The 20227-nt window shown below is 44.2% G+C and overlaps 1 protein-coding gene across 2 annotated transcripts in view; it reads left to right on the top strand.

Annotated features, from left to right (window-relative positions):
- Positions 1 to 1645: 1645 nt before the first annotated feature.
- The window catches only part of CHRDL1 (chordin like 1), an 881325-nt gene continuing 862743 nt past the window's right edge, over positions 1646 to 20227 (top strand). The window contains exon 1 of one of the 2 annotated variants that reach the window (XM_069612612.1): positions 1646 to 1868. In XM_069612612.1, the coding sequence (XP_069468713.1) occupies positions 1691 to 1868 (178 nt within the window). In that variant the 5' untranslated portion in view covers positions 1646 to 1690. The remainder of the gene's footprint in view (positions 1869 to 20227) is intronic. The other variant, XM_069612613.1, reaches the window with a different exon arrangement.

The raw sequence follows: 20227 nt of genomic DNA, 5'->3' as shown, positions 1-20227 counted from the left end.
GAGAGGGTGGGGATGGCCTGTGGGGACAGAGGGTGCAAACACATGTTGGTGCATGCTTACCTGCTGTCTTAGCAGGGGGTCGGACCCTGGATCCTCCTGGTCCAAACAGGTCCAAACAGGAATTTCCCTTCACTTTGGACGCCCGGGAGAGAGACGCCCTTGATCTAAGAGGTAAGAGCAGGAAGGAAGAGGCAGGGCTAAGAAGGTGCGTGGTGCTTAGGCCAGGTGACCTAGATTCATTTACACCTGCTCCCCAGCTGCAAAGGAAAAGAGGCTGGAGGGCTCCCTAAGAAGAGAAAAGAGCAGCAAGCAGGAAGGCACCAGGTGGGCGGGGCTTGCTAAGTAGTGAAAAAGAGCAGCAACCAGGAAGGCACCAGGTGGGTAGGGCTTAGGCCAGGTGACCTAGATCCACTTATAACTGCTCCCCAGCTGCAAAGGAAAAGAGGCTGGAGGACTCCTTAAGTAGGGAAAAGAGCAGCAAGCCGGAAGGCGCCAGGTGGGCGGGACTTGCTAAGTGGGGAAAAAGAGCAGCAACCAGGAAGGCACCAGGTGGGCGGGGCTTGCTAAGTGGGGAAAAAGAGCAGCAACCAGGAAGGCACCAGGTGGGCGGGGCTTGCTAAGTGGTGAAAAAGAGCGGCAACCGGAAAGGCACCTGGTGGGTGGGGCTTAGGCCAGGTGACCTAGATCCACTCACACCTGCTCCCCAGCTTCCAAAGAGGCTGGAGGGCTCCTTAAGCGTAAGGGAAGTTATATCAACTACCATCACTCATAATCCTGCAGTAATGACATGGGACTGAGACGGCGGTGACGGTAAACGAGGTTGGCAGTAATTCTGCGGATTTACCGCCAAAAGCGTAATGAATTCCGCTGTAATGGATAATCACAGACATGTCTGCACGTGGATGGGTAACCATATTCTTAGGCCAAATTCACACACCGTTTAGCACGGAGGAAAAGTGACTTTGCAGTGCAAAAATACACTTTGCACCGGGCCTAATTACCACAGCGAAGCAAAGTGACTTTTCACGGCGCTAAATGGGCCTAATTCACACACAAAAAAAGTGTTTTTTTGGGAATGAGGCCAGGTGCAAAGAGTACTGTCACATTGAAAAGTCACTATGCTCCGCTCTGTGAATTGGGCCCGGTGTAAAGTGTATTTTTGCTATGCAAGGTCACTTTGCTCCATGCCAAACGTTCTCACAGAAGCGTTTTAAAATGGTAAAACCCCATTGGAAAACCCTGTGACTAAGGGCCTTAGAATAACCACTCAGTATGCCTATGTTGATTTTTGGAACTAGAGGGATTTTAAATTATATTTTTACAAATGGGGCAATTTCCGACTAAATTCATTGTGACCCGGTAACTAGGCACATTCGTAACTATCATGTTTCCTATTTCGCGACACTTTTATAGGTCTTTGCATTAGTGCTGTGTAACTCGTCGCCGGGCAGCCACCCTTCTTCGGCACCTTATCCAGTCTCGGCTGAACCGCAGCCCTGGGCAGTCCGTGGTCACTCACACCACACAGAACCTAGAAGCCGAGGCGGGCCATCTCACCTGCAGAGCGGCCAGGCGGCCAGCAGAGGGGGCGCCTGAGCAAAGCTGAGCCTGTCACTCAGCTGGGACTCCTGCCCACAGGCAGCGATCGCTCTGGTACCTTCGTGAATACTCCCCCCAGGGTCTCTTCTGCATGCCTTCATATTGTACCGCAGACAGCGCCTGCAGGCAGCGCCCACGGCGTGATCCTGCCGCTGCACAGCCGCTAGGAAGCATGACGAAGGAGCGGGCCCCGGGGGGCCGCAGAGGCATCTTTTCCTGTGTCCTGTTGATGCTCTTTTTAGATGGATGCAAGTCAGAGCCAGTAAAACGTAAGTAACCTTCATCAGGCGTTCTGCTCAGGATAATATCGACAGGTAGAAAAAGTCGCACCTGGCCCAATTTGTCGTCTTTTACAATAACGCCTGTTTTAACAGGGACATGGAAATCCTGGGCTTTGTATAATGAATTACCTGTGTTCTGCAGAGAGCAAACTCGAGAGCAAGGCATGTATTCCCAGGAAACTTTCCTTGTGCTCTTCTATTCTTTCGATTCGTTTTTCTGGAAAATGGGACGCCCCTGTTTTATGCCCAATAGGAAGGCGTGTTTGTGCCCTGCCGATGCTTGCGGGTGAATTCGGACTTGAGCCGAGAAGCACGTACAGAGAGGCTCCAAGCTGGCATCGCAAACTTTGGAACTTGAACATGAAAGTAAAAAGTAATAGGCTGATACCGGAACACATTTCACAAAGTTTTGCTATGGGGGAAGAGGTATTTAAGAAGCGGTTTTATTTTGTTTTTTAAAGGTCTTTCTGATCACTTGATTTATTACCGGTGTTCCTCTGGAATAAAACGCTATACGCATTGGCGAAACATGATGTATGACAGCCAGAATTCTAGAAATACCCCAACGTCACCCCAGCAGTGCAATTCATTGCATGGCCATCGTAATGAAGTGCTGGGCAGAATTGTATTCATAAACAGGTGCCTGTGACCTTGCTCTGTTCATCCATCGTGTTAGTTCAACTGGATCCCCTTTACATGATATGATTGGATATTTATAACGCGCTTAATACCCAGAGGTTTCTAAGCGCGGACCCAGGATTCGAACCTGTGTTGCTTTGTGTCGTTTAGCTTCCAAGACGAGCACGTTGCCCCTGAGGTATCCTCCCGACGCACATGTTGCCAAATGAAATAATTTGGAAATTGTAAGCAGGGTAGTTGGCGCTATGTTGCAGTATTTCCAAAAGCAGCTGATCGGACAACCTATGTGACCACTTACAGACAAGCAAAGGCAGGACAAACGCCCAGCTGCTGTAAAACGACTCTGATCGTATCTTTTGCATTTAGTGGGAGCGGGTGGCCCGCACTATTATAGTTATTGTCTTGAACTCACTGTTGGCGAATAATACACCTTCACCTGCAGCCCGACCTTAAGCAGGGAACATATCTCAACAGACCGGATCCATTGTAGCGCTCCACGTGCAGCCTGAAGGTTGGAATCCTGGTGGAAGCACTCAGCCTTTCATCCTGCCCGATGATAGGAGTACCATTGATTTCGCTGTTAATATACGTTGAAACAGCACCTAGAGGTAATCCAATGAGCAAACTGCGCTATATAAGTGTAAGCTACCCTATCCCACTGTCGAATGGCCGACATTTCTTACAAATTGGCGATATTGACGAGGACATGTTTTAGAGAGGGATTCGTGTCACAGTGTGTGCAAGTTTGTTGCACTGTAGATAATTGGTGTCACCATTGCTCTCCAGGGGAGTGGCGCAGAAACTTTGCAACAGTGCAAGTGCAATTATACATGGTGTTAGCACTGGGGCAAAAATGGTCCCGGTGCTAAAAACGTATTCTTTCAATACATTTTTGCACCAGGACAAACTCTGTCTTCTGACTTCCGGCAATACCATTCTGGATTAGTACGAATGCAAACATTGCTCTTGTGCAAACATACATTGCAAGAATAACGTTTGATCTGGGGACATTTTTGCGCTATTTCTACTACCGTGCAACATTTCTATAACACGGCCCCATGGTACTTGGTTAAGAGAACGCAGGTGCTGACAGTGGCAGCGACCATCTCGTGGAGACCCCATACTGTCCATTAACAGTTTTTTGGTGGTGCCCTGGATTGCATTAACTGTTTTACAGAACCGCAGCGCCTTATCTGCACTGTTTCCTATTAACTTGAATTGCGGTCTGCTGAACAGGGATGGGCGGCAATGTCCGGTGAGCGCCACTGCAGTCCTCCCAGTCAGTGCCGGCGAGGTGCCATCCATAGGAATGATATGACGGTCTCAGGCGCGAGCTGCATCGCCAGACTACTCTTCTAGAGCAGTTCTGCAGAAATGACGGTCTCAGGCGCGAGGTGCATCGCCATACTACTCTTCTAGAGTAGTTCTGCAGAAATGACGGTCTCAGGCGCAAACTGCATCGCCAGACTACTCTTCTAGAGTAGTTCTGCAGAAATGACGGTCTCAGGCACGATCTGAATTGCCAGACTACTCTTCTAGAGTAGTTCTGCGGCACTTATAAGCTGCCTGATGTCAACTTGAATACATTTCCAGCCATTTTGTATCCTAGAGCAGAGATCTTGCACTCTGCTTCACAAATGTACCTGGTTGAAGATACCTCCAACCCAGTTCCTGACACCATTTACTCTGTTGCAGAGGCGTTGATTCCTGGTTGCTGACACCTTTGCCCGGTTGTCAATATCTATCTTGTACACAGTTGCGACATCTTGTAACCCTTTGCAGATGTATATAATGTAGTTGCAGACACACTGTACCTAGTCGCAGACACATTACACCTGGTTGAAGACACCTCATATCCAGTTCCTGGCACCATTTACTCTGTTGCAGAGGCGTTGTACCGTTTTGCTGACTCCTTTGCTCGGTTGCCAATATCTATCTTGTACACAGTTGCGACATCTTGTAACCCTTTGCAGATGTATATAATGTGGTTGCAGACACACTGTACCTAGTTGCAGACACATTACACCTGGTTGAAGACACCTCATATCCAGTTCAGGACACCATTTACTCTGTTGCAGAGGCGTTGTACCGTTTTGCTGACTCCTTTGCTCGGTTGCCAATATCTATCTTGTACACAGTTGCGACATCTTGTAACCCTTTGCAGATGTATATAATGTGGTTGCAGACACACTGTACCTAGTTGCAGACACATTACACCTGGTTGAAGACACCTCATATCCAGTTCAGGACACCATTTACTCTGTTGCAGAGGCGTTGTACCGTTTTGCTGACTCCTTTGCTCGGTTGCCAATATCTATCTTGTACACAGTTGCGACATCTTGTAACCCTTTGCAGATGTATATAATGTGGTTGCAGACACACTGTACCTAGTTGCAGACACATTACACCTGGTTGAAGACACCTCATATCCAGTTCCTGACACCATTTACTCTGTTGCAGAGGCTTTGTACCGTGTTGCTGACTCCTTTTCCCAGTTGCCAATATCTATCTTGTACACAGTTGCGACATCTTGTAACCCTTTGCAGATGTATATAATGTAGTTGCAGACACATTATACCTGGTTGAAGATACCTCCTATCCAGTTCCTGACACCATTTACTCTGTTGCAGAGGCGTTGACTCCTGGTTGCTGACTCCTTTGCCCAGTTGCCAATATCTATCTTGTACACAGTTGCGACATCTTGTAACGCTTTGCAGATGTATATAATGTAGTTGCAGACACACAGTCACTTCACACCTGGGCGAAGACACTTTATAGCCAATTGCGGTCATCTTGTACTCAGTTGTAGATATCTTGTAAAAGGTTACAAACAATGTGTACCTTGCTGCATACAATATTTACGCACTTGTAGAAACCATGTACCCAGCTGCAGGCCAGTCACACATAAACTCTCCTGGTGCCGGGCAATTCTGCACCATTTGCTTACCATAAGGATGTAAGCACTGTTTGCCTGGTCTCATCTTTTCATTGATTAGTTGATGCGAACGGCATTTTGAAACTGGTTGCCCAGTGCAAAAGTGATGGCAAAACACTGCAGCCACAGTGCAACATTAGGTGGCAAAAGTGCACATTTGCCCAACCACAGTGCAATTGGTGGCATCTGTCCCTTGAATCCAGTTGCTGACAGCGTGTACCGGTTGGAGTCAGACACCTTGTGCTAAAGTGCAGACATTTGGGATCCAGTTACAACCACTTTGTACCAATTTGTAGGCACTGGAGCTGATTTTCCTTGTTGTGTAGAGGAATATCCACGAATATCCATGTTATGCTCGATCTTTCTCAACCCCACATACTCCTTCATTATATATATGTATATATATATATATATATATATATATATATATATATATATATATATATATATATATATATATATATATATATATATATATATATATATATATGAGTTCATGTAACGGAATATCCATTTCCGGCTCCCCCATGCAACAGCATTCATGCAAGCATGACGTGGCCATGCTTGAGTACATTTTGTGCATTCCTATTTGAATCTGATGGCTTCTTTTACTAGCAGAAAGTAGCAGGATTATGTTGGAACCTAAAGGAAATGCTGCCTGCCATGCGTAAATAGCAGGTGGCCCCTACACTCTTTGCACCGTGAAGTGCAAAAACAAACGTATGCATACAATTATGCCTGCATGTCTGAGGTACCCGTTAGGTGTATACACTATAATGGAGACAAATGAGCCTTGGGTTAATAACCGCTGATCATCACGAGACGGCCAGCCACCAGGGAGCTGAAACACTAAATGCCCACTGAAAAGCTATACATCCTTCATTTTCAGCAAGTGGCTGATGTGGAGGAACCCGTGTTAAAAGGCGACAAGGTGATACCACTTCTGTATACCCAAAGGAAGTTGACAGCCAAAAAGACTCCAGCAAATGTAGCTTGTGAGACGAGTGCTGCAAGGCGACCCTTTAAAGCCCCAGAATTAAAGTAATAAAGAAAGGAAAATATTGACGTGTTATAAGACTGCTTGACTGGCAACACCACACTGCCCCGAGCTGGTTCTGCACACTCCTACCCTGCGCTTGCCCCGAGCTGATTCTGCACACTCCTACCCTGCGCATGCCACGAGCTGATTCTGCACACTCCTACCCTGCGCATGCCACAGGCTGATTCTGCACACTCCTACCCTGCGCATGCCACGAGCTGATTCTGCACACTCCTACCCTGCGCATGCCACGAGCTGATTCTGCACACTCCTACCCTGCGCATGCCACGAGCTGATTCTGCAGACTCCTACCCTGTGCATGGAAACGTGTCCTGGGTTGCCATTATTTCACCCTGTTACGTGCGCACACCCTGTTGCTCCACTGAGGTAGGTTTGCAGAATACCCCAAATAAATAAAGAATACCAACCCAGGCAAAACATTGGTGCTGGGCAAGGCTTCGTAACGCATATCGTGAAACAGCCTGTTGATGAATGATGAGCTCCGGTCTATTATCACCCCCAGTCCTCGTGTCTCGGGGCTCCCGCGAGTCCGCGGATCCAAGCTTCCATTGGGCAGAAGCTCTTTTTCCAGGACTGAGTCTTTCCAACTGTTGCCACTGGCTCACGGAAGAAGTACTGTACCACTTATGTTTAACAGAGGCCAGAACATGATGTGGACACACATGACACTGGTGGCACAGCTGCCAGAAAAGAGCCCAATTCAGCCCAGTCACGGGTTCAAATCCCAGCAAGGCCAACTCATCCTTTCATCCATACGAGGTTAATACATGAGTCACTACTGAGTTGGGTAAAATCAACACATACCATTTCAGTGCTTAGAAGTGGGAGGAATCTGACTTGAAGCGCTAGTAAAAAGCTGGCAGTATTATTTGTTCTGAAGGATTTGACCACGCTTGGCATGGACATTGTGCATTTCTCAGAGTTCTTTTATTGCTGCTCTGTCACTGTTCCAGTTCTTATTGGGCCACTCTTTTTAGAAAAAAATGTACAGACATCAATGCACTGATTTAATTTTATTGTTATTTCATTTTCGATATTTATTGAGTGCTGCTTCAGGAACCAACCGAGATCTGTTCATCGGAAGAGGAGGGACAGACCTTACAACAAAGCATATATTACTGGCCTATTATTTAGGGCCGTAGGGAATCTCTAAAACACACAGGTAGTGGGATGCGTGGGCTGTAAAGGCTGGGCGCCAGGGGCCAGATGACAGAAACCTTGCCCCGGTGCAAGTGCAAAGTTGCACGGTATTAGCACTAGGGCAAAGTTTGCCCTATTTCTAAAAACGGGGCCACATTAAAAAAACACTGCACCATGGCAAGTGCAGTTTGGCATGGTATACACACTGAGACAAAAAGGGCCTTAGTGCAAAGAAAGATGCATTTTCACTGTAAACTTTGCCCTAGTGCAACGTTTCTGTAATCTGGTCCCAGGAGGAAAACTTGGCTGGATGGGTTCGGTGGGCGCCAGGTGGGTTTAGGATGGCTGTCAAAAAAACACCTAAGGACTTAGGTCTTAGGAGAGAGTATTCTAATATCAGAACATTGCAGAGGAAGCCTGGTACTGATTGCTTGATCTAAAGAGGTGCAACCATCTATACAAGTAAAACGAATGGGCAGGAAGGTGCCAGGGGCCTCGATTACAGTAAATAGTACAACGAAGCTCAGACTGACTTAGAGAGAGTGTTCCTACTAGGGCCGGATTTGCAAACCCACCGAGGAGAAACTGATGGATACGATGATCGTTGCTGGCAATTATGTGCATATTCGCAATGACTAGGGAGGAGAAACTGATGGATACGATGATCGTTGCTGGCAAATATGTGCATATTCGCAATGACTAGGGAGGAGAAACTGATGGATACGATGATCGTTGCTGGCAATTATGTGCATATTCGCAATGACTAGGGAGGAGAAACTGATGGATACGATGATCGTTGCTGGCAATTATGTGCATATTCGCAATGACTAGGGAGGAGAAACTGATGGATACGATGATCGTCGCTGGCAATTATGTGCATATTCACAATGACCACATTGGGCCTAATAAGAAGTATTGCGGAATGGGTTAACGGGCGCCGCTAATGGTGGCGGCGCCGTGAAACCCATTCCGCAATATTACGAGGTTCCTTCGCGGGACCCGATGTGGACGTCTGGTTTTACCAGACGTCCATAGCGGGTCCCGCGAGGGAACCAGGGAGCTAACAACGGGCCGGTCGTAATCTGCCCGTTGTTAGCTCCCGCACCCATTCCCATTGAACCCTATGGGGGCTCAAATGGGAAAGGGGAAGGTCCGGGCCTGGGTTCCCTGAAGGAGGAATTACCGGACCCTCCAAACTCGGAATGGCCTGGTAATTCCCCATTCAGGGAACGCGGACCCGGACCCGGTTTTGGAGGCAGCAGGGCATGGCTGCCTCCAAAGTCGTAGTGAGGCCCATTGTTTTATTTGAAAAAAATAAAGCTAAAATAGTGTCAGATCTTGCCTGCAAAGGCTAAATCTTTTATTTCTGCTACTTTTTAATAGCGCATTGGTCCCTTCCTTAGACAGTTATAGTACAAGTGAAACACCAAACCGGTCTGAGGGAGGCAATTCTGTGCCACAGAAATATAGCCAGTGCTCCAGATAAGATTTTCAGGTAGGACTATTTTACTCCCTATTTTTTTAAAGTTGGGAGTAAAATGATTTTTTGGGGAGTAAACATGTAAGTCCAAATCAAATTGGGAATATTTTATAGCAAATACAAGTGTGTCTTAACTGTAGAACGGGAATGTTTTTGTAATAATTATTCCTTTGCACCTAGTTATTCACACACATTAAAATATATATTTCTACTTCTTTCAATCAGGCAGTAATAGCAGTTTCCTCTTGTGTTACTAGATGCACTGCTGTTCCAAACAAATCCATGGAGCTGTGTGGGGAAAGCAGGAGCAGAAGTTCCTATGTGTTTGTTTCCTGTTTCTTATTGGGAATATTTTTACTCCTTATTTTTATTTTTTGGGAGTATTTGCCTATTTTTAGGGTGTAAAAGTAGCCCTTACACCCCTTATCTTTATGGCTGAATATAATAGAAGCTATATGAGATAACCCAACAAAGCCATCATCGCTGCAAAATCCGTGCTATTTTGTGAATTTTCTTAAACTAACGAGCGTCACTTTTCCCCATCTAGAACGCCCCTCCCCCATCATATATTGGTCATTCTAAAAATCTCACTTGATCATTCATTTTTGAGGGTTTGTGGGAGGGTGTTGATGAGCACACCCTTCATTTATCTCTGCTCTTTGGTTCAGCATGATTACATTGCGGATAGGGCACCGCTAAAACCAAGGTCGGACAGGGCCATAAAATTGTCTCAGGCATCAATGAAAAAGTGGCCACAGTTGTAAATGGCAATTCACTCATTTTGTGACACTGTTTGAATAGTACACAAGGGGGAGTTTAAAAAAAAGGTGATGCAGATTGTGCATTTTAAAGAATATTTATTCAGCAACACTGCTCAAAACTATGAGCCGCAGAGTGCCACAAACTGGGCCACAATGGCCAAAAACCTGGCCCACTTTGACCTAAAAACCTGGCCCACATGAACATTTTGCATGTTTGGTTTAGCCATGGGCATATAGCCCTATAGGCCAGTCCGAGCCCGACTCAAACCACTAAGCATTCTTTCCACCACTTTGCCAGACCTCAGCCTAAACCTATATGGGCCTGTATGACAGAGCGTTCTCCTATGGGATTGCACCATTATAAAACGCTTCTGTGACTCCCGTCCTATGTCTAGAGGTAGTCAAAATCTTGGACAACTCTGTGAAAATCTGCAGCCATATTTTTCATACTTCTGTGAAAAGTCTGAATTTTTCATAGTTATAGAGGGGAATTCTGCTGGAAATGTCCAAACATTTCAAAATCTGTAGTTGATTTCTAAAACCTGCAGAGTCTCTGCTCATACGAAATCTGCGTTTTCTGGCGAAAAGTCTGCCGATAGGTTTGGACTGAATCTATCTATGTCCCAGAAATCCAACAACCATTCAAGGTTTGGTAGGAATTTATCCTGCAATTTCTCTTAAAGGTTCCACGCTGTCAAAGCAATTTCCAAGGAAATGTTTGCAGATCCAGAAACATCTTAAATGAAACAGACGTGAGATGAAAACTCCTCGGAGGAGAGTAAAGGTTCCAGGCTTTGCTCTGCTGCAATATTGACTGGCCCCATGTCTCTGAAATGCAACACACGAGCAATTAAATACCACAGCTCTCACAGATTGAAGGCAAACTGTAATGGTGCACAGTTATGCAATAGCTACTGTTTACTGTTCAACAGAATCCTCTGGAAGGCCTGCGGCCAGACCACACAATTGAAACTGGATAATGCAAATGAAGACTTTGGGGTTAAATTGCACTTTTGCGCTATTTTGCTCCAGTTGTGGTAAATTACACCAGACAATATTACACGCTGCGGTGCAAAATTGCATCTGCCATGCTTTTGTTTTTTTACAGGTGTGTAGATTTAACCTCCGAAGATGTGAATTTAACATGATCAGTTTCTTTATTTTTACCTAGTTTATATTTCCTTTCATTACCAGGCATGTGATGAAGAGGTTATGTACCGCGAAACATGCATGCAAAACCTTGCAGATAATCACGGATAACTCACAAATAGTTTGAATTAATCCACTTTTCATCCACCAATGTATATAGAGTCTTTTCCTGGTTATTGAGTGTGGATATTTGAGTTCGATATGGCACTGGGAGAGGGGGAATATGCTGGACTTGGCATACTTGTTTTTTTTTTTTTAATACATTTGTAATAAATATGAGGTCGCATTATTTTACATTCCAAAATTAAAACAATGAACAAAAATGAATATGTAACATGCCACTCTGTAATTTGCCACCGATGTGTGCGATATTGCCCTGTGCAATTTACCACCATGGCAGCAAAATAACACCGAAATGCAAGTTATCACACTATGATTTTCACAAGTTCATGTAGTGACCTTACATTTTGGACCTCATTGTTGTCGATTTCACTTTATTATTTATTAATATTTTTGATTCTGATTTTCATTATCGTGGTTTAATTTAGCATGTGTGGGTCATTGTGTTATATTTAATTTACAAAAGGCTTAGACCGGAGCGAGTTGTAGCTTCTCCTGTTGATGTTACAAAAGTAATAATGATAGCTTGATTTTTCAGTCTGGTTAAATCCACCCGAAGCTTACGTATTCGAAACAATAATAGTTAAAACAAATAATAATGAAAGATGACTGGCCCGCCAAAAAGCAGTCACATGATGCGAGCAGAAGGAGCAGCAAGTTCCATTGGTGGTTTTGTGTGTCTATTCCATGAAAGAGTGCTTGCGATTGGATGACAAGACAATAAGAGCAAGCTAGTCATTCCCCTGTCCATTGGTGGGCCACCTACTCCTGTGTTTTTATTAACCAGTCAGCTATTCGTCCGTGGTCCCATTGCTCCACTAAGCCCACCCCATAGTCCTCAAGCAAGGCTGAGAGGACTGCACAGGCCACCTGCACAGGTGGCTGTTTTGTATGTTGGTCCTTCCCTTTCCCCCTTTGATTCAAGAGGTTTGTGAAATGTGATTTTGTGGTGGGCGTACAGATTGCATTAGGCAGAGTGCACCTGTAGCTCTTTATGTTGGGAACCGCACAACATTTTCTCCAACTTTCTCTTGCACTATTTATCATTTCCCTAATTTCAGGCACCTGCGATGGAAATAAAGGAATGCCCCCCACAACCCCTCTGCGGCTGTAGAGCTCTTACACTAAGCACTAGGGCATTAAGCTCAAATATCCTCCCAGCCCCCGAAGAACTGCTAGGACATATTTTATTTTGAAATATTGAAGTCATTACAAGCAGCACTCTTACAGAATTGCAAACAATGATGAACGAGCCCTCTGATTGGCTGCAGGGCTGGCCATCTTTGCCACTGCCTTACATGCTGTCATGGCTCTTGTTACGGACTCATATTTCTGCAGGTCACTTTCTACAACAATGAGAGATGACTACTCTGTTACAATCGACCAATAGTGGACTTGAATGTAGCAAGATCCTTTACCATTAGTTAGTACACCCCCCTATTAGTTATTTCTCCCTCTCTTTCTTTTTCTCATTTAAAAAATCAAAACATTTGTAGTTGCTGACTCTGTTATGTAAAAGGTCCCTTTCACAACCTCTTTGTGGAGAACCTTCATAATGACATGGGGAGGGGTTTTGCAATGAAGTGCTTTGGTATTAAATAACTTTAAACGTTCCTTACAAGTGTAATCAAAGAAACGCATAGAGTTTTTGTTCCAAACTTCCCCCAGTGGAGTTTCTGCACTTGGTTTTCATAGACAGCGGCTGGTGATATTTGCTGCTGTAGTGCGTGGCCTACTACACCATACACAAATAGAGACTATATGACCATCCACAGAGGCTGACTGAAAAGAACCATTATAACTCACGAGAAAGCCTATTGTTACAGCTGGAACCACTGCACTAATGATGTAAATAGCACCATTCAATTTGCTACCTGTGAATGAATCCATTTTAGGAATTGTATTCTTGTGATTCAGAGTTGAACCATATTTTCTAAATTCAAGTCAACTATTGATGCTTTGGTGGGTTTGCAAATACGCGATTGCTGTGACAATGAGATGTAATGTCGGGAAATAAGGTTGAACTCCATTTATTAAAAAAAAAATGTCAAAGATTTCAGTTTAATATGTCGGATCGTCCAATATATAACCATTACAAAATCGCATAGATAATTACCACTGTTAAAAAGTTAAACAAGATGGCGTGTGTGGTATTTAACCGTTACAAAAATAAAATGTATTAGAAACAAGAGAAAGAAGGAAATATAGAATGAAATAAAAAATGATGGGAAGACCAAAGGGAGTGGAAGAAAGGAAGGAAGGAAAGATGGAATTAAGTAAAACATGATGGAAGACCAAAGGCAGAGGAAGAAAGAAAGGAAGGAAAGATGGAATTAAGTACAACATGATGGGAAGACCAAAAGGAGAGGGAGGAAAAAGGAAGTAAGTTAGGAAGGAAGGAAGGAATGAATGAAGGAAGGAAGGGAAAGAGGGAGGGACGTAAGAAGGAAGGAATTAAGAAAGGAAAGAAGGAAGGAAAAAAGGAAGGAAGGAACGGGGGAAGGGAGGAAGGGAGGAAGGAAGGAAGGAAGGAGAAAAGTATGATGGGATGAAGGAAAGGAAGAAAGGAAGGAATGAAGGAAGAGAGGGATGGAGGAGGTAGGGAAGAAGGAAGGAAGTTAGGAAGAAAGGTAGGGAGGGAGGGAGGGAATAAGGAAGGAAGGAAGGAAGGAAAGAAGGAAGGAAGGATAACCAAAAGAACTGGCCAAATAATCAGTAGGAAAGGAGTTTGTTTAAATGTGATCTTTTCCCATATGTTCACTTCAGAGGTAAAGCTTCCAGCTGTTACATTATTCCTGGTTGGAGGAGTGCAAATACTTTGCTGTCAGTCATAGAAAGGCCTGACAACTTATTTCTCTGATCATGATACTTAGTGACAGAAATTGATATTGGCCTTCCTTTATTGAAAAAAGATTGGCAAATATTTCAGTTTGATTAGTGAGACTTTCAAATGCACCATCCACAAGAACACTGCAGATAACACAGATGTAAGAAGGTTTAATGTGATAGAGCCTATGGTGTTTAACCATTCATAATAGAACAAAATAATGTAAACTGCCGCACTGAAGCAGCATATTTCAACGTACCCGTTGTCTGGTGAATTTTTGGAGGCTGAACTATAGTAGATACCTGGGCTTGGCGTGATAGTGGAGTTTGACCCTTTGAGCCGCCTTCCAACGCCAGCTGCGCTGACTTCAATTAGAGTGCTGGGATATAAATGAGTCCGGCGGCACAACAGCAGTGTGACAGAGATGCGCGTGGAGTGTGTGAAGAGTGGAAAACATGTTGCCAACACGCCGTCATCAGGACAGCCGGCGGCTGACATGTTGTCTCCCCCTTCTGACGCGATTTCAACTGACAATGACACCGAGATAGAGCACTCCATACTTCTATCGACTTCAGACAAAATAATACCAGGGAGTGCGAGTCACCAAGAGAAAAGTAACTCTTCAACATCTTATAAATTGTGCTGTAATGGTGGTGAAAACAAGAACAATACTGATACCACACTTGCTCTTGTTGGGATGCAGGTAGAGCGTCCCAGCCAGGCAAAAAGGTTCAGGTTGAGGAAAACCTATTAGAGTGCAACATCGTGGGAGCAGATTGAAGTTTGTGCTGCGGACAGCACATACATTGTCTTAGCTAGGTCTGATGAATATTAGATATGCACGTATAGCAACACAGAAAGAGAAACACGTGCATTAATGTTGCGGTTGCAGCAGAGGTCAAAGATAGGACAGCATCATAGGCTGGTGTTTAGTTGATATATTGTAGAGACGTAGGATAGCGTGATGGGTGGGAATGATTGAAATAAGTAGTAGATGGAGTCAGCAAGGCAGTGTGGTAGAAGCAAGGTCGGTGTATAACCTTGGCAGAAGTGTTGCCATTTTGTATGTTAAGGCCTAGCACATGATCAACAGAAGATAATGCAGGCCTTGGTTTGGAGCTATGGCTCTGGTAGCTCAGCTCCCAAAACAAATGCCCTTTCCTGTTCCCCAGGAGAGAAGCCAAGGTCAGAGGAACCCATGGTTCGCAGACAAGTACGAATTGTATCCAGCTGCTGTGCCTGAACGTGGTGGGAACGGAATGCTAGTTGGTTGAAGAGCAAAAAGGGATGCACCCTTTGAAGGATACATTTATGAGAATAGGGCATGAGGCTCAGTGATACCAAAGAGCCAGCAGAGATTTAGAATACTACTGTGGACACACAAATGAATTACACCTAGACACACAACTTAAGCAAACAAATCCTCAAAATTCGGACTCGAGAGCGGTGCCCTTGTCACATCATGCCTGGGAACCAGGGTTTGGGAGGAGATAAGTGGGGAGCTGTGTCTGGAACGTCTTGTGGTTTGGGACAGAAGGAGCAGAGGCGATGCTAAAAAATGTAGTACATGGTCGGGGCTGCAACTCATGTGTGCCGTAGCATCTAGGTTAATGAGAAAGCCTATTGTCTAATCAAAGCACATTTGGGCCCACCAAGTTATTTTGACCGTGTCTGGAACAGGAGGGTGATCATCATGTGATGGTCTCAAATTTATGAACCTGTTGATAACAACCCACCAATCACATACCTGGGTTCAACAGTGACGACTTAGGGGACCACATGTATTGGGGAATGGGGGCAGTGTAAATGTGGCCAATCAGTCAAGAGACTATGGGGGGATTAGCGTGTTCTACGGGTGGTAGCCTATGAGGGTGGTGGGATTATGCTGTACTCATTATTATGCACAGTGTTGTTCATTTTCTGTATGACTGCTATATAACCTGTAATCGTATGGAAAATCAGAGAGCTCTGTGTCAGTTTGCTTCTATGGGACCATCTGAGACCTTTTTTGCATGAAATAAACCTTGTTTTCGCTTGCAAAGATGTGCACTGATAATTTTGTCATTTGTATTGTTTATATTCCGTGGCTTTTGTGCTGCCTTCCTTTCACTCTCAAGGATATAGTTCATTCGATGGTGGACAAAAACAGGAAAGACACTACATCATTTCTCTCAGCTCTAACTAATACATCTAGCACTGCTATGTTAACCATTGGGACTGAAATCAAAGGAAACATGGTATGCCTAGGAACACGGATGAGGCCTACTTTGGTCAACTCGCGTCATATTTGCTCGTACGGTCTGTGATACAGCAAATACACCTGAGACACTATCTTCTGAATGAGACCCTTATGCCACCAATATGATATGTCATGCGGTGAATGTCATGGCTGACAAATTCTGTCATAAAGTTGTCAATAACATCGTGGGTCACCCTTATTAGTATTACTTTTTGGATAAAAGCCTAATCAGGACGCCTGAGCTATATGCTATGAACCTAACAGCTACAAATACGGTTAGCGAAGAAAGTGAATGTGGACATGTGCTTGTTGAATATTACTGTACGAGGAAGGCCGACCCTCTCAATCTTGCGACTCATGGCAGTACTGCCACATTACCTACTAATAATGACAACATGAAAGAGGGTAAGATCACTAATCCTCAACTAAAGGCTCTTGACTACTTACTTACATCTTTAGTCAGCTGATGGGAATCCATATACTCTGAAACCATACAGCAAAATAACTAACGCCTCACAATTAAAGCCCTTCACAATGACTCATGGATTCCCAATCATAATGAAAAATATAGCTTAGGGATAGATCATGCAGTTATCACTAACATAATAGAAATTGATAGCTGAGACAATTTACACGAGAGACACAATGAGGACATCAAACACTATAATAAAAGGTTAGATGTATGTTTGTCCTCTGTTTGTCCAATGCAGTCATTGCCTGTTGTCACTGGTAGAGGGAGCTGTTGCCTTAAGATATCTAGAGACAATACCAATTTGCATAGCTTCGCCTGTTATCACCACGAGAGGGAGCTGTTGCGTTCAGTGCTCCTACTGTGTCAATGAAAACCTGCACTTTGGCCCGTGTACACAGGATTTCACACTAGTCATAGGTAATGTATCTGTCATCAAGGCACATACAAATGAAATGAATGTGATAAGGTGAATACAATTCTTTTTGCAGATACTGATAACATCAACGATGAGCATGAAGCTAGTTCTAAAAAAGATAACAGATCAAGAGTGGGAATTAAAACAACAAGTAATAAAAACATAATTGACTCCAGCTTTAATTAAACAGAAGCTGAATTACAATCTGATGGTCAGTTTGTACTGAAGAAGGGTGGTAGGAGAAAAAGCCACACAACTACTTTTAAGAACAAAGGCAAACAGAGTAAGGAAGCAGGTCATAGTAAAACATGTGACATACATTAATTTCTGCCTGCTGTAATAAATGGGCAAACCTGTAATGATAATATATGTGAAATAGCTGACACAAATAAACAGGTTGAGGATCACTTGATAATTGATGGCATCCAGGAACTAATTGAGGAGTCTAACTATGGCACACGACTGGTAGATATGGGCTCACAAGAAGGTTTACATACCGGAAGGCTCTGAAATTCTCAGTTTGTGCACTTCAATGATTGTTGATCTGGTACAGATTAGGTTAGCAATATGATAGGTTTCTGATCAAAGCCCCACTCGGAGTTGTTCTGAGCAAAAATGTCCAGTTAGTAGCTGATGGCATATTGAGGGGCACGACAGAAGTTATCAACTAACCTTTGAGTCCAGAGTATGTGTCAAATGTGGAGCAAGATATGCTAAGAAAGGGTTAATTCTGTTGGAGATGTTTATGCGGCAACAATAAATGCAGGGAATTCTTTCCTTCCTTAATCAAAAGCGCCACATCAATATTCCTCTTGTGTTCAATCCAGCCCTGTCTGTGGTTCATATAGATACGGACACAAAGGTTCTGCCCATCATACACATGAACATTCTAAACTAAGGAACCAGTATGTCTCTTCTCTCTCTAGGACTCCCTTCTTGCCCTCTTATTCCTACTCAGTCCATGCATCAAATAGGTACTGAGTATTACAAAAATGATTTTACAATGTAAATGTTAAAAAGCTCATTTTTATTAGTAGTCATTCACACCATTTTTTTTATATCAAAGACACAATCTTCATAAAACCCAATATGTGATTAAAAACCTTCAAAGTACAAGATAATCATAAAGCAATCATAAAACAATACATATTTGTAAAACATACATGCAAATAAATAAATTGGTACGGTTTTTCTCCTCACAGTGGTCTTTTCGCCAACTGTGGGTAGATCAACCCTAAAGTGCAAAGTGTAATGTGAACAATAGTATTAGTACAAAATGTAGTGCAAATTCAGCGTTGGAACTTTATCATTTTAAGGACCTTCTTGCATCTAGGTACCCCTTTTTTTGTAAAGTATTTTATTGTCATTTGCTTATGGGCATACAATTAGGTCTCATCATGTGACATGCTGTAGGTATGGCAAATTGTCTTTTCTTTTTATATAACTAATAACAATTAACAAATAATAACAAAATAAACAGTTAACCGGAACAGTCTTCAAGTTATATCATATTGTCTTTATTCTTGGTGTGTGGGCGGAGGGTATTGAGGACTGATAATTCAGGTGTTGGGGGATCTTGTGCAGGTTATCACTGGTGGTTTGGTTGAGCGTTCCTTGACCTTATTGGGGGGGGTGTAAGTCATGGAGGCTTGTGGTCAGCGGCGAAGTGTATGTCTCTCATGATATGATATGATATGATATGATATGATATGGCATTTATAACGTGCCTATACACAAGTGTTTCAAGGCGCAACGAGGCAAGGGGGGGACAAAGGGAAAACAGACAACGATCCTACTAGGCCAGGTGTCATGCAGATCATGCAAGTGCATGGGAAGGGGGGATGAAGGAAAAAGTGAAAAGTGCGGGGGCGGGCGGGAAGGGAGAGGGGAAAGTGCAGTACATGGGAAAAGTAGAATAAATAAGATAAGATGCCAGCTGGTGGCAAGCGCAAGGAAGTGCAGACATAAGTGCTGGCAGGGGACTGTAGGGATACAGAACAGCGGTCCCCAGGTGCAAGGGTTGCCAGGGAGGCAGTGCAGGTGGGTAATTAGCTGCGCCTGGGCCAGGGATCAGAAAGAGTGGCCAGGTAAACCAGTGCAGTTTCGGTCAGGAATTCAGCAGGGGGAGGGGGAGAGAAAGCAGAAGCAAAGAGGAAGGTTTTGAGGAGCTTCCGGAAACCGGAGATGGTTCTCCTCAAGTTTCAGAGAGGCAGGAAGGCTGTTCCAGAGAGAGGCCCCTGCCGAAGAGAGTGATCTGCCACCAACTCATTTCTTGGAGAAGCGACGGACCCTGAGGGAGTTGGAGGCGGATGAGCGAAGAGCTCGAGAAGGAATATATTTAGGAAGAGAGAGTTGAAGGTATTGCGGCCCCAGACCCCAGAATGCCTTGTGTACAATGCAGAGGGTTTTAAACTTAATCCTCGCAGCCACTGGGAGCCAGTGCAGCGATTTCATTCCTGGAGAGATACGATCCTTGGGCTTGAGGCCAAGGACAAGTCACGCAGTCCTGTTCTGGATAAGTTGCAGAGGGCGGAGAGTAGAGGCAGGCAGATTTAGAAAGAGGCTGTTGCAGTAGTCCAGCCTAGAGAGAACCAGAGCTCTGGAGACAGTGAGCTTTTGGGGGAAGGAGAGAAAAGGAAGAATATCTCTAAGGAGGTGATATGATCGTTTATTTATATGATATGATCGTTTATTTATATAGCGCCTATACACAATGTGTTTCAAAGCGCTCCAAGGCAAGGGAGGGACCAAGGGAAAATACAACCACATTCTTACAGGCCATGAACAGTAAGGATGTGAAATTAACTATCGTACTCGGTCTGACAACATTTCAGATAGTGCAAGAGCTAAGACATAGATAAGGAAGGGAGGGGGAGAGTGGGAAGGAAATGGAAACAGACAGGCGACTACCGTACTAGGCCTGACGACATTTCTGGTAGAGCCAGAGAAAAACAAAAGGTGAGGGAGAGGGCTGCAGAAAGGGAGGGGAGGAACAAAACAAGCGACTATCATACTAGGCCTGACGACATTTCAGATAGTGCTGGAGGCGTGGTGGGAAGGAAAAAAACAGTAATGGGAGGGTGGAGGAAACAGACGAGGTTGCTATCATA

The sequence above is a fragment of the Ambystoma mexicanum genome, chromosome 5p, assembly GCF_040938575.1.
Source record: "Ambystoma mexicanum isolate Mex_15411 chromosome 5p, UKY_AmexF1_1, whole genome shotgun sequence".
Lineage (NCBI taxonomy): Eukaryota > Metazoa > Chordata > Amphibia > Caudata > Ambystomatidae > Ambystoma > Ambystoma mexicanum.
This window is presented reverse-complemented; position numbering and strand designations above follow the sequence as displayed.